The sequence below is a fragment of the Sardina pilchardus genome, chromosome 4 (genome assembly GCF_963854185.1).
Source record: "Sardina pilchardus chromosome 4, fSarPil1.1, whole genome shotgun sequence".
In the NCBI taxonomy this organism is placed as follows: domain Eukaryota; kingdom Metazoa; phylum Chordata; class Actinopteri; order Clupeiformes; family Clupeidae; genus Sardina; species Sardina pilchardus.
In genome coordinates, this window is record NC_084997.1 from 40,374,649 (window position 1) to 40,387,148 (window position 12,500).

The 12,500-nt window shown below is 45.0% G+C and overlaps 1 protein-coding gene across 2 annotated transcripts in view; it reads left to right on the forward strand.

Moving 5' to 3' along the window:
- wdr4 (WD repeat domain 4) overlaps nucleotides 1-8,327 on the forward strand; it is a 15,662-nt gene extending 7,335 nt beyond the window's left edge. Inside the window, exons 7-11 of one of the 2 annotated variants that reach the window (XM_062535489.1) lie at nucleotides 25-105; nucleotides 1,760-1,824; nucleotides 5,633-5,813; nucleotides 6,555-6,624; nucleotides 8,018-8,327. In XM_062535489.1, the coding sequence (XP_062391473.1) occupies nucleotides 25-105; nucleotides 1,760-1,824; nucleotides 5,633-5,813; nucleotides 6,555-6,624; nucleotides 8,018-8,184 (564 nt within the window). In that variant the 3' untranslated portion in view covers nucleotides 8,185-8,327. The remainder of the gene's footprint in view (nucleotides 1-24; nucleotides 106-1,759; nucleotides 1,825-5,632; nucleotides 5,814-6,554; nucleotides 6,625-8,017) is intronic. The other variant, XM_062535490.1, reaches the window with a different exon arrangement.
- The last annotated feature ends 4,173 nt before the right edge of the window (nucleotides 8,328-12,500 follow it).

Genomic DNA, 12,500 nt, shown 5'->3' on the forward strand with positions numbered 1-12,500 from the left:
GTGTGTGTGTGTGTGTGTGTTTAGGATGGCACAGTAAAACTCTGGGACTATGCTACCGGCCAGAGGCTACAGAGTCTAGACCTACGGGAGACACACCAAGAGGAGGTGAGACATGCACACACACGCACACACGCACGCACGCACGCACGCACGCACTGTCTACTCGACAAAGATATAGGACTTCCTGCTTTCAATGATGTAAAATGACGATTTTTACATCATTGAAAGCAGGAAGTCCAACATTGAAAACCGTATTTCTCCCGTCTCAAGGCAAACTGAGGGAATGATGCACGGCCATTCAAAAACATGACTGGTTTTCTAAAGATACGAAGCTTAATGCTAATCGGTGAAGTGTCCCTTTAAGTGTATGAATATGAAGTAAAATTTAAAGTAGAATATAAACATGTTGAGTGTATGAATTTCAGGCCTGATAGAGTTCAGGCGTGGTGCCTGAATACAGGCTTAAAGGAACACTTCACCGTTTTTTCATATTAAACTATATTATTCCCTTAATTAAGACGAGTTGATACATACCTCTCACGTTTTAATGCGTGCACTCACTGGCTCTGGCGCGTGGCGCAACTTTGATAGCACTTAGCTAACCCAATGCATTCATTAGGATCCAAACAGAGATGAAGTTAGAAGCGACCAAACATCTCCATGTTTTCCCTATTAAAATAGTTACACGAGTAGTCACACGACCAAGTATGGTGAGACAAAATAAAACGTGGTGCATTTGTAAGCAGGTAAGAGGGATAACTATATTGTGTGGCGCAGTAATATCCTCACTCTTGCACTTTCAGTTTCACTTTGGAGTGAGGATATTACTGTGCAGAGTCTAAGTGCTCCCAATTTTTTCCTTTAACGGTCAAAACTTCTGGTCGCAGGTCAGTCATCATTATGTTAAGCCCGCCTACCGACTCCATACACGATGTGATTGGCCCGAGAGAAGTTATCTCGCGGCAGAGTTGCTAGACTAGATTTGCTGCCGCCAGGGCCGTCTAGATTGCTAGGCTACATGTTAGTAATAAAGTAAAAACATAAAAAATAGTAAAAGCAAAAAAAAAAAAAAATTGCAGAGGCACGCCGAGATTTTTAGAAAATCTAAAAAGCCTTTAATAAGACAAACGCTGGATTTTACGCGTTGCAGCCATATTGGCCTTCATCAGGGCATGAGGCATCAGAGCAGCTGAGTTTTAATTTTAGACTCCTGAGCGCCCGAAGCCCTTTTGTGTCTTCTCATTTATAGACTCCTAAGCCCTTTTGTGTCTTCTCATTTATAGACTCCTAAGCCCTTTTGTGTCTTCTCATTTATAGACTCCTAAGCCCTTTTGTGTCTTCTCATTTATAGACTCCTAAGCCCTTTTGTGTCTTCTCATTTATAGACTCCTAAGCCCTTTTGTGTCTTCTCATTTATAGACTCCTAAGCCCTTTTGTGTCTTCTCATTTATAGACTCCTAAGCCCTTTTGTGTCTTCTCATTTATAGACTCCTAAGCCCTTTTGTGTCTTCTCATTTATAGACTCCTAAGCCCTTTTGTGTCTTCTCATTTATAGACTCCTAAGCCCTTTTGTGTCTTCTCATTTATAGACTCCTAAGCCCTTTTGTGTCTTCTCATAAAAAATAGTCATTCATCTCAAACCATATGCAAGTTGCTGGATGTTGCTGGTTAATGTACTGTTTATGATGTTTCACTATCTCTCCCTCTCTCTCTCTCTCTCTCCCTCTCTCTCTCTCTCTATCCCTCTCTCTCTCTCTAGAGTGTGTGTATCAAGCGCATTACCAGCTCTCCTGATGGACATCATATAGCTGTGCTGTGTGACAGGTGTGTGTGTACGTGTGTGTGTCTGTGTGTGTCTGTGTGTGTGTGTGTGTGTGTGTGCTGTGTGACAGGTGTGTGTGTGTGTGTGTGTGTGTGTGTGTGTGGTGTGACTAGGGATGGGAATCGAAAACCGGTTCTCGTTCCCCATGTTTAGATTCCTTGGAATCGCTTAGCAGTTTTGCGATTCCAATGGGCGCGAAGGACGTCGCCACGCACGTTGCGTAGCTTACGCAAGATACGCAACGACCGTGGCGACGTCGAGTTCAGCGCAGCCGACTGCCATGGATGCAGCACAAATGGGTTTACACCCGAAAGGATGACAACAGGGCAAGTACAAAGCAAAGTGGATATTTCTTCAACAGGAGGAAATACTACCAATGTGCAGAAACATTTCCGTAGGCTACAGTGAGTTCTATGACTTTGTAAGCTACACCGAAACTACCAAAAGAAAAAATCAATCAATGGTTGCGCAATGACATTTATCGATGCATGACAAACACACAAAACTTCATAAGGCTAATGCAGAAAATGATACACCAGCGTTCAGCCCAATCAGTCTCAAATGCTAGTTAGTGTAAATAAGTTTGGTTATTAAGTTAGGCTACATTTGACGTTAGAGCACAAATTCAGTCCAAAACTGGAAGCACTCCGAGACCGCAAACCTCCGCCAGTGCCTCTGCAAAAGGGTTTAGCAGTAGCTAAACTTAATAATGATTATGATAAATTACATAGCCTAATAATAATAATAGCCTAATAAGTAATAGGCTAAATGCTTACATTTAAAGAATCAAAGAAAGAAAGCTGAATAGCTGCCTGGGCAGAAACAGGCAAATTGAGCGGACTGGTGCGATAGCCATAAGTCCTCCTCTCTTGGTCTCTTTGTGTAGGCTAGGCCTATGTGCAAGGGCAATCAAGAAGCAACAGAACAAGAACAAAGGTATTGTTTCTATCATGTGCCTTTATCTATTTGATGGAATGAGTAGGCTATAGTATAGGCTAAGCCCGTGAACGCAAAGCAGATAAAACTTGCGGTCTTTATGCAACGTGTGTTGGCGGCCAAAATAATATTGCAAACGTTGCTTACCATGAATCCTTAAATTATGACCCGAAATTATATTTAACTCAAATAAATAAGAGCTCTTCTTAATATTTTATATTGTTGATTAATTGGTTTGATATTGTTGTCAATTAAAAGTCGTTGTACACCATGGGTTTCCAACACACTCGCTTGCCGCCCCGTTCTGAGGCTGAAGCAGGAGGCGACAAAAACACAATTGGAGGCATTCCAGCCAACATATTTAATTAAAAGTAGGCTAAATCACGCATACCTAAAAAATAACTCAATATAGGCTACTTGGCTAATGGCTACTGAATAAGGTTTCCATTAGCCTACAGCACCCACATTCAATGAATGAATGAAAGCGGCGCTCTGTCTCGTAATAAACAGCAGGTGGAAATACCGACACTCTTTTCAACCTCATGAAACGTAATCGTGATGCATCAAATACCCCCCAGCTTTCAGTGGTCATCAGTCACAACATTTAGCAATATAAGCAAACTGTCCAAAATTAATCAAATCCCAAACCAAATTGAAAATCTTTTGATTTTGATAGCCTACCGGTAGGCCTACATGTCTCACAATGAAACACGCAGACGGCCTGTCTCCAGTGCACGTCTGCCCCAAATAAAGTCTTCTGCTTTGTGCAGCCTAAGCAAATAAAATAATCTAGCCATAATTTGAGGATATATGGTATAATTTATCATAGACCTTTGAAATTATAGAGGTTTGGTTTAGCATAGTACCTGGGTCATTCCACCTCAATTCAACGGATTTTAGAGAAAATATCTGCTTGACCATCTCAGATTTGCTTCAAACTTTTACCATCTAAAGAGTAACCATTTAAACTAACTTAGCCAAAATATTAGATCGGTATACCTAATACATCCAGAGAAAAACATTTTTGAACATGGTACCCCCCTTCTGATTTTTGGCACATTGGCGCCCTCATCTAAATCTGCAGCAAAGTTCAGATTATCTCAAAAAGTGTTCAAGCTAAAGACTTCAAATTTTCTGTGAATAATGATTGCTACCTATAGATTCCACATATTCATTCCTAAGTCGTATGTGTTGACACTGACTGTGTTTCAATCTTGTGAAATCAGAAGAAAAATTGCAGATTTCTTTCACACCCCCACATTGGGTGCCCCATTACACAATTTGTTAACAAAATGTTTGGCAAATGGTTATGTCTCCCTACAGAGGTGTTTAAGCTGTCTTTGAAAAAGTAATTAAATGACAAGCTATACCAATGAATTGAACACATCTCCAGAAAGAGTATGGAATGGGCTTTCAGACTGTGAAATTTCAAGATGGTATTATGGCTATGGTTATTGAAATGTTATTTTTGAAATATTGGTCTACTATAACAACACATTGCTGATAACCATGAACAGTGACATCTAGTGGCATTAAATAGTGACAGCAGCAATTTATTTCGGAAATACAGAAAATATTTTATTAGTTCATCACTCGGCAAGTAAATGAAAATATAAATGTTTAACAGTATGAGACATAAACATCTGATACTTAGGAATAAGACAAGGATTATGAAATCATTAAATAATAGCACAAAAAAGCAACGCTAATTGTTGTAATAGACCAATATTTAAATTTTTTTTTTTTAATAACTGCAGCCATAATACCATCTTGAAATTTCACAGTCTGAAAGCCCATTCCATACTCTTTCTGGAGATGTGTTCAATTCATTGGTATAGCGTGTCATACCTCTGTAATGGGGAGATACAATATCATCCAAATTGATTATTTTTCAGTTTTGTGTTACAATACTTCCAACAAAAAAAGCAATATAGACACCTCTTAATAACTTTTTCAACAACAGCGTAAACACTTCTGTAGAGAGACATAACCATTTGTCAAACATTTTGTTTACAAATTGTGTAATGGAGCACCCAATGTGGGGGTTGAAAAAAAATCTGCCATTTTTCTTCTGATTTCACAAGATCGAAACACAGTCAGTATCAATACATATGGCCTACGAATGACTATGTGGAATCTATAGGTAGCAATCATTATTCCCAGAAAATTTGAAGTCTTTAGCTTGAACACTTTTTGAGATAATGACATCTGAACGTTGCTGCAGATTTAGATAAGGGCGCCAATGTGCCAAAAATCAGAAGGGGGTTACCATGTTCAAAAACGTTTTTCTCTGGATGTATTAGGTATACCAATCTAATATTTTGGCTAAGTCAGTTTAAATGGTTACTCTTCAGGTGGTAAAATTTTTAAGGAAATCTGAGATGGTCAAGCAGAAGGCATTTGTTGAATTGAGGTGGAATGACCCACCTACTTTTAAACAAACACTTTTTTTTCTGTTTCACCGTTCATGTTAGTGCCATTTGCCTAGTTGTAGCACCTGCTATTTAACAGTTAACATTAAATGAACGCTGCCATCTCATGCATTTCATTTAGAAGATGACTGTAAGGCTGGCAGTACATGTCTTAGTCTACCTCTAGCCTCTCTTTTCACTTCTGAACTGAACTAAAGTTGATGCTAATTGATCGATTTGTTATTTTCTCCAAATGAGAGAATCGATAAGAGAATCGATAAAGAACCGAATCGTTTCGCAGAATCGAAAATGGAATCGGAATCGGAAAATCTTATCAATTCCCATCCCTAGGTGTGACAGGTGATGTGTGTGCTGTGTGACATGATGTGTGTGTGTGTGTGTGCTGTGTCACAGGTGATGTGTGTGTGTGTATGTGTGTGATATGGAACTGTGTTGTGTGCAGGTTGCCACGGCTGCAACTCTTTGAGATGACATCAGGATCTGAAGCCACACCCACGCAGTGTTTGCCCCTCCCACAGTCACCGTTGGATACGACCTTTGACCCTCAGGGTCGCCTGTGGGTGCTGCTGGACGACAAACACACACCTGTGCTGCTGTTCACACACACATCACAGCACTGGGAGGTACACACACACACATCCACACATGTACACACATCCACACACACACGTACACACACACACACACACACACACACACACACACACGTACACACATCCACACACACACACACACACACACACACATCACAGCACTGGGAGGTACACACACACACACACACACATCCACACACGTACACACATCCACACACATCCACACACATACATCCACACACATACATCTACACACGTACAGACATCCACACACACACGTACACACACGTACACACACACACACACACACACGTACACATACGTACACACACACACATCCACACACGTACACACACACACACGTACACACACACACATCCACACACGTACACACACATACACACACACACATCCACACACGTACAGACATCCACACACACACGTACACACACATACACACATCCACACACGTACACACACATACACACACACACATCCACACACGTACACACGTACACACACACACACACACACACACACACACACGTACACACACGTACACACACACACGTACACACACACACGTACACACATCCACACACGTACACACACACACATCCACACACGTACACACACACACATCCACACACGTACACACGTACACACACGTACACACACACACACGTACACACGTACACACACACACACACACGTACACACACACACACACACACACGCACTTGTACTAATGACGAGGCCACTGTGTTGCAGTGTGTTGCAGAGCAGCCTGATCTGAAAAGAGTTTCTGAAGCTCTACTCACTCATAGTGTGCCTCTGCCAGGTAAGTGGTGTGTGTGTGTCTGTGTCTGTGTCTGTGTGTGTGTGTGTGTGTGTGTGTGTGTGTGCTCCAGGGGGTCAGGATTTGGAGGGTTAGCTTCAGCCAGTTAGCATGTCATTTGGCCGCCGACATCTTTAAAAAAATGGCGTTCCATGGTTGTACCATATCCGGCACCAGCGCATGCACGAGACAGCTCATGCACGAGCTGTCTCAGCTCATGCACGAGTTTCGATTTCGGCACGAGCGTCCTCGCGCGTCCATGTTGATAACGCATTCTAGAAGACATAAATAAAATGACTGACGACTAGGATTAAGTTACCGATACTTGATGCCTGTGGATTATCATTATACCAGGCTTTGTGAATAAAAGAAAAAAGCAAATGTCGTTCTAATAGGTTACTATTATTTGCATTAGACTATGTATGAGTTGGCAAGGTATGATAAGACATTCTAGGAAATGCGAAGAAATTCTCTAACTAAACCCAATTATTAACCTACTCGCTGTCGTGTAGGCTAGGCTATGAAAACTTTTTTAAAACGCTCAGCTGCAGACCTGTAGCCTAGTTCATAACAACGCAGCGTTGGGGGTCACAGCCTACAGTAGATAACGGCAAAAGTTTCCGACAGTGACAGCAGACTTAAAATGCATGCTGCTCGAAACATAACACATGGATGCGCGCTCCTACCGGTAAGCCTATAATATGCGTTGGCTTCATTTCGTCTGTCTACAAATGTAGGTTTAAACTGCAAATTCACACTGGGTGCAGCACAAATAGCATATAGGTATCCACACGTTTCTTACATCCCATGTCTACTTATTAAGAGTCATTTTCGTCGGGTAGACAGCCTATTGCGCACATAACGGCTACAGTCAGTTCGAAGCATTTACTGTGGGGATGTGTATGCTAAGTGAATTCTTGCTCAATATTGACTCGCCATGTTTATTATATCATGACATATGAATATCACATTATAGGATTCCGAGACAAGGGGCAAACTTCTCCACCACCATCCCAACTCAAATAATTAAATACATTTGCGCCTGTAACGATAGGAGCGCGTTCACGAACACCTTCTCTCACTCTCCAATCTTCATCAACGATGTACCTATGTTGTCTCGTTGTAACGTGGAACCTAATAGGCTCATTCTAGCTGGTGACGGAAATGGACACCCATGGAACGCCATTTTCTCAAAGATGGCTGCGGCCAATTTCAAACTTTTTTGGCTGAAGTAGCTAGCCTAGCATCGGCCATTGAAATGAATGGGGGCGGGACTTAGTCCCTCTCTCCAGTTCTTATAATACCTCCATGGTGTGCTCTCCAGTAGAGGCAGGCCTGCGGCTGCAGCAGCTGTATAAGGTGTGTGTGTGTGTGTGTGTGTGTGTGCTCTCTCCAGTAGAGGCAGGCCTGCGGCTGCAGCAGCTGTATAAGGTGGGCTTTGACAACACCGCCACCTACAGGCAGCGTAAGGAGCAGCGCCTGCAGGAGAGGAGGGACCCCAGCGCCCCCCCACAGGCCAACGGGGCCAAGAAACCACGGCAACAGCACACCAGCCCCTCCTGATCATTATGGGGTGGGAACAAGTTCAAACTTTTATTTTCACACACAGCTAACTCCCTCTGCTGAGCCCGAGTCTGCCTGTGTCTCGCTTTTGGAATGAATAAAACGGTTTAAAAAAGAGCCTCAATCGACCTGTGTCTCGCTTTTGGAACAGTAGGGGTATTTCACAAATAAGCTGGTTTCTTGTTGGTTTTTTCCGCAGGGATGGCAGGCCTTTTACTTCATGAAGCCACTCATACACCTCTGCATCTGCATAGACCTCTGAAGTGCCATCTTTGAGATCTGCTATCTTGCACATGTTTCTGTGGGAAAATAACATTATCGCACTCCCGCAGGGACAAAGAACCCTGTTGAAAAAAGCCGGTTTTAGCTGGTTTTAGCTGGTCTTTGCTGGTTTTCTTCCAGCTATTGCTGATCTTTGCTGGTGTAGCTGGTTAGGCCACCAGCTAGACATGCTGGCGTGACCATATGAGGAAGCTGGTTGTGCTGGTGTGACCAGCCTGTCGTGTGGGATACAGCTGGTGTGAGATGGTCAAGCTGGTTTTCTAGAATGACCAATATAAGCTGGCATGACCAGTAAAAACCAGCAATGTAGACCAGCAACACCAACTAAAATGACCAGCTTAAGGTGGTACGACAATCAAAACCAGCTGAATTACCATCGCAAGCTGGGTAAACCAGCTGAAGGTGTGTTTTCGCGAGAGTTTTGCTGGTCTAGCTGGTAAACCATCATAGAGGGTGGTCAAACAAGCTGGTTAACAAGCTGGTCAACCATCAAACCACCTTAAGCTGGTCAGGCTGTTTTTTCAGCGGGGAAGTCTGAAATGCAGACGTTTTGCTCCCCACATTTTTGTCCTCTGCCTTGGAGAGGCTCCTGTGATCTTCAGTACGTTAAGATTACGTTAAGATGATATTTTTATTACGTTAAGACAGCAAAATGACATGTTTGCTACCCCAGAGCTAACTTGCAATAGCTTCAATTAACAATTTCAATTTAATGTCGCTTATAGAGCGCCAATACATTACACATGTCTCAAGGCGCTTTACAGAGTGTTAGACATTCAAAGAGAGCCCATGAGTAACAGGGGCAAGGAAAAACTCCCTAGAATTGGAGATACATATAGGAAGAAACCTCAGACAGACCCACGACTCAAGGGCCCAACCCATCTGCCTTGGGTCAGTTACAGTACAGTCATTTGTAGTTTGAAAGTTACAATGACAATGAAAGTTCAAATAGTCCAGTGTAGGGAATAAATTGTCCATTAGTAATCCATTAGTTATTTCTGAAGGTGATGGGTCGCTGGGATCCGAGGGCCAAAGATTCGGGTAGGGAACCACAGCAGGCGATGTTAGGGCAGTCATAGGGATGGCGAAGGCAATGGCGATGGTAGGGCAGTCAGAGGGATGTGACTTCAGGTGTGATGAGGGACAGGCACAGAGATGGTTGATGGCTGGTAATGGTTTACCTCACAGGTGAGGTATAGGGGAAAGGGAAGAGAAATAGAGTGTGTTAGTATTACTGTAAGTCATATTAAGTATTAATAAGTATATCAATGGTGATATAAATGGTTATACTATAGAGGGTTTACAAAACGCTTTTACACACCTCTTTTGTGGGGACAGGTGCGTAGGAATAGGTTACCCAGTTAAACCCGAAGAGGCATCCCGCACATCGTCCACCACGCATGCAAACATCCACCCACCCACCACGCACGCAACATCCACCCACCCACAATGCCCCCCCCAATGCCCCCCCCCCCCCAGGCGAACCCACACACCACCCCTGAACCGCGCGTCGGAGCAGCATGGCCGAGCATGGCCAGCCAGAGTCCGCCCACAGGCGGCGCCACCCATCCGCAGACACCCCCCACCACCATCCGCGAGCAGAGAGAACGGGGCCCGCGCCAGCCCCACCCCAACCACAACACCACGCGAACACACACCACGGCCCGACCAGGACACACAGTCTGATCCGCCCCGCCGCCCAGGCCCCCCGGAAGCAGCGCCCCCAGAGCAAAAGTCCAGAATGCTTCATGTCTTTGGACGTGTCATCCTGTCATCCTGTTGACAGGGTCGGGAGGCGTAGGGAGGCGATGTAGTGTAATTAAAAACGTTAAAATCATTGGACATTGGTGTAATGTAATTAAAATCGTTAAAACCATTGGACTTCCACTCTAGAAACACCACCCCAAGAGGGCCCGGACCGCGAGCCCAATCCAAATACAATGCCGCAACAGCCCTCCCCTCCGCCATCCACTCCCAGCATTCCCACCTCCCCCGTCCCCCCCATCCCACTAAATGCACAGCCGTGCACATCTGATCAGACTGCATGCCCCAGCCAGACCGCCAATATACGCCCACGCAGAGCCACTGGCGAATGGAGCCGACACGAACCCCCCCCCCCCCCATCTACAGACGGCGACGGGAGGCCCCCCGCGGACGAGCAACGCCACCCGCGAACGGACCCCGACCGGCCCAGAGCACCCAGCCACACCACCCAGGCGCGCAGCCCAGACATGATGCGCAAGCCCACCCGGGGAAGGCCCATGACCGAAACGGCGCAAATGGACAAAAGCCCGCATGCGCAGTGAATGAACAAATGCCCGCACGCGCAACAGACAGCACGCGGGACCCTCCCCCACAAGCTACACTATAGAGGACAGGACAGGGGGAGAAGGAAAGAGGGAGAGTTGAGAGAGACAGAGGGAGAGGGGAGAAGAGGAGTTGTACGGCATGCCACATAAGAAGTCCATGACAGCGCAATGCTAAAGCAGCATAACTAAGGCATGGTGGAGGGTGGTCAGCACCAGATCAGGTGTGGTCAGTAGCCACCATGGGATGCATGACTGGGGCACCAGTCACACAAGCCCACAGCAGAGGTGGTCCGTTCCAGTAAGACCCTGAGGTGGTTGAAGTTCCACACTGCACCATACCTAACTATAGGAAGCACTAAAGAGATATGTTTTAAGTCTAGACTTAAAAATAGGGAGGGTGTCTGCTAATCGAATTGAGGGAGGAAGATTATTCCAGAGGAGGGGTGCGCGGTAACAAAAGGCTCTGCCTCCTACTGTAGTTTTTGAAATTCTTGGAATTACAAGAAGTCCAGTATTTTGTGATCGTAAGGGTCTAGGTGGATTATATGGGACTAGAAGATCTTTAATATATTCGGGTGCTCTTCCATTTATGGCTTTGTATGTGAGAAGTAGAATTTTGAAGTCAATGCGACTTTTAACAGGTAACCAATGTAGAGATGCTAGGATGGGGGAAATATGTTCATATTTTTTGGTCCTAGTGAGTGTGCGAGCAGCTGCGTTTTGTATAAGCTGTAGGCTTATACACCATCAGTCCCTATCAAATAAACTCTAATGACAATGATAAAGACACAATGATACGCATGAAACACACTTAACAGGATATAGCACACACATGCATGCTCTACCCCGCACACACACATACAGAGTAACTTCTAAATCCCTCCATCTGTTTGTAGGTAGACGACACGATAGGCAGAAGAGACATTACCCATTTCTCTTCCTCTCCTCTCTCCTCTCCTCACCAATCCTTTTCCACCCTCTCTCCTCTCCTCTCTTCCCTCTCCTCTCCTCTCTTCCCTCCTCACCAATCCTTTTCCACCCTCTCTCCTCTCCTCTCTTCCCTCTCCTCTCTTCCCTCCTCACCAATCCTTTTCCACCCTCTCTCCTCTCCTCTCTTCCCTATCTCCTCTCCTCTCTTCCCTCTCTCCTCTCTCCTCACCAATCCTTTTCCACCCTCTCCTCTCTTCCCTCTCTCCTCTCCTCTCTTCCCCCTCTCCTCTCTTCCCTCTCTCCTCTCCTCTCTCCCCTCTCTCCTCTCCTCTCTTCCCTCTCTCTTCCCTCTCTCCTCTCCTCTCTTCCCTCTCTCCTCTCCTCTCTCCTCTCCTCACCAATCCTTTTCCACCCTCTCCTCTCTTCCCTCTCTCCTCTCCTCTCCCCTCTTTCCTCTCCTCTCTTCCCTCTCTCCTCTCCTCCCTCTCTCCCCACTCTCTTCTCTCCCCTCTCTTCCCTCTCTCCTCTCTTGCCCACTGAGCAGCCACCACAGCTCTGACTGTCAGCTATCACTAATCTCTCCCTTCCTCTTCCCTCCCTCCCTCCCTCCCTCCCTCCCTCTCCCTCTCTCTCCCTTCTCGTATTCGAAGTGATTGTGTTGGGAAAACCACTAGAGAACTTCGAATACATGTCACTGCACAAAAGTAACATACGAAATAAGGATGAAAAATCCCCAGTGGCAAGACATTTTAATAACAGTAATCACAATATTTGTATGCTGAAATTTCAGGGCAT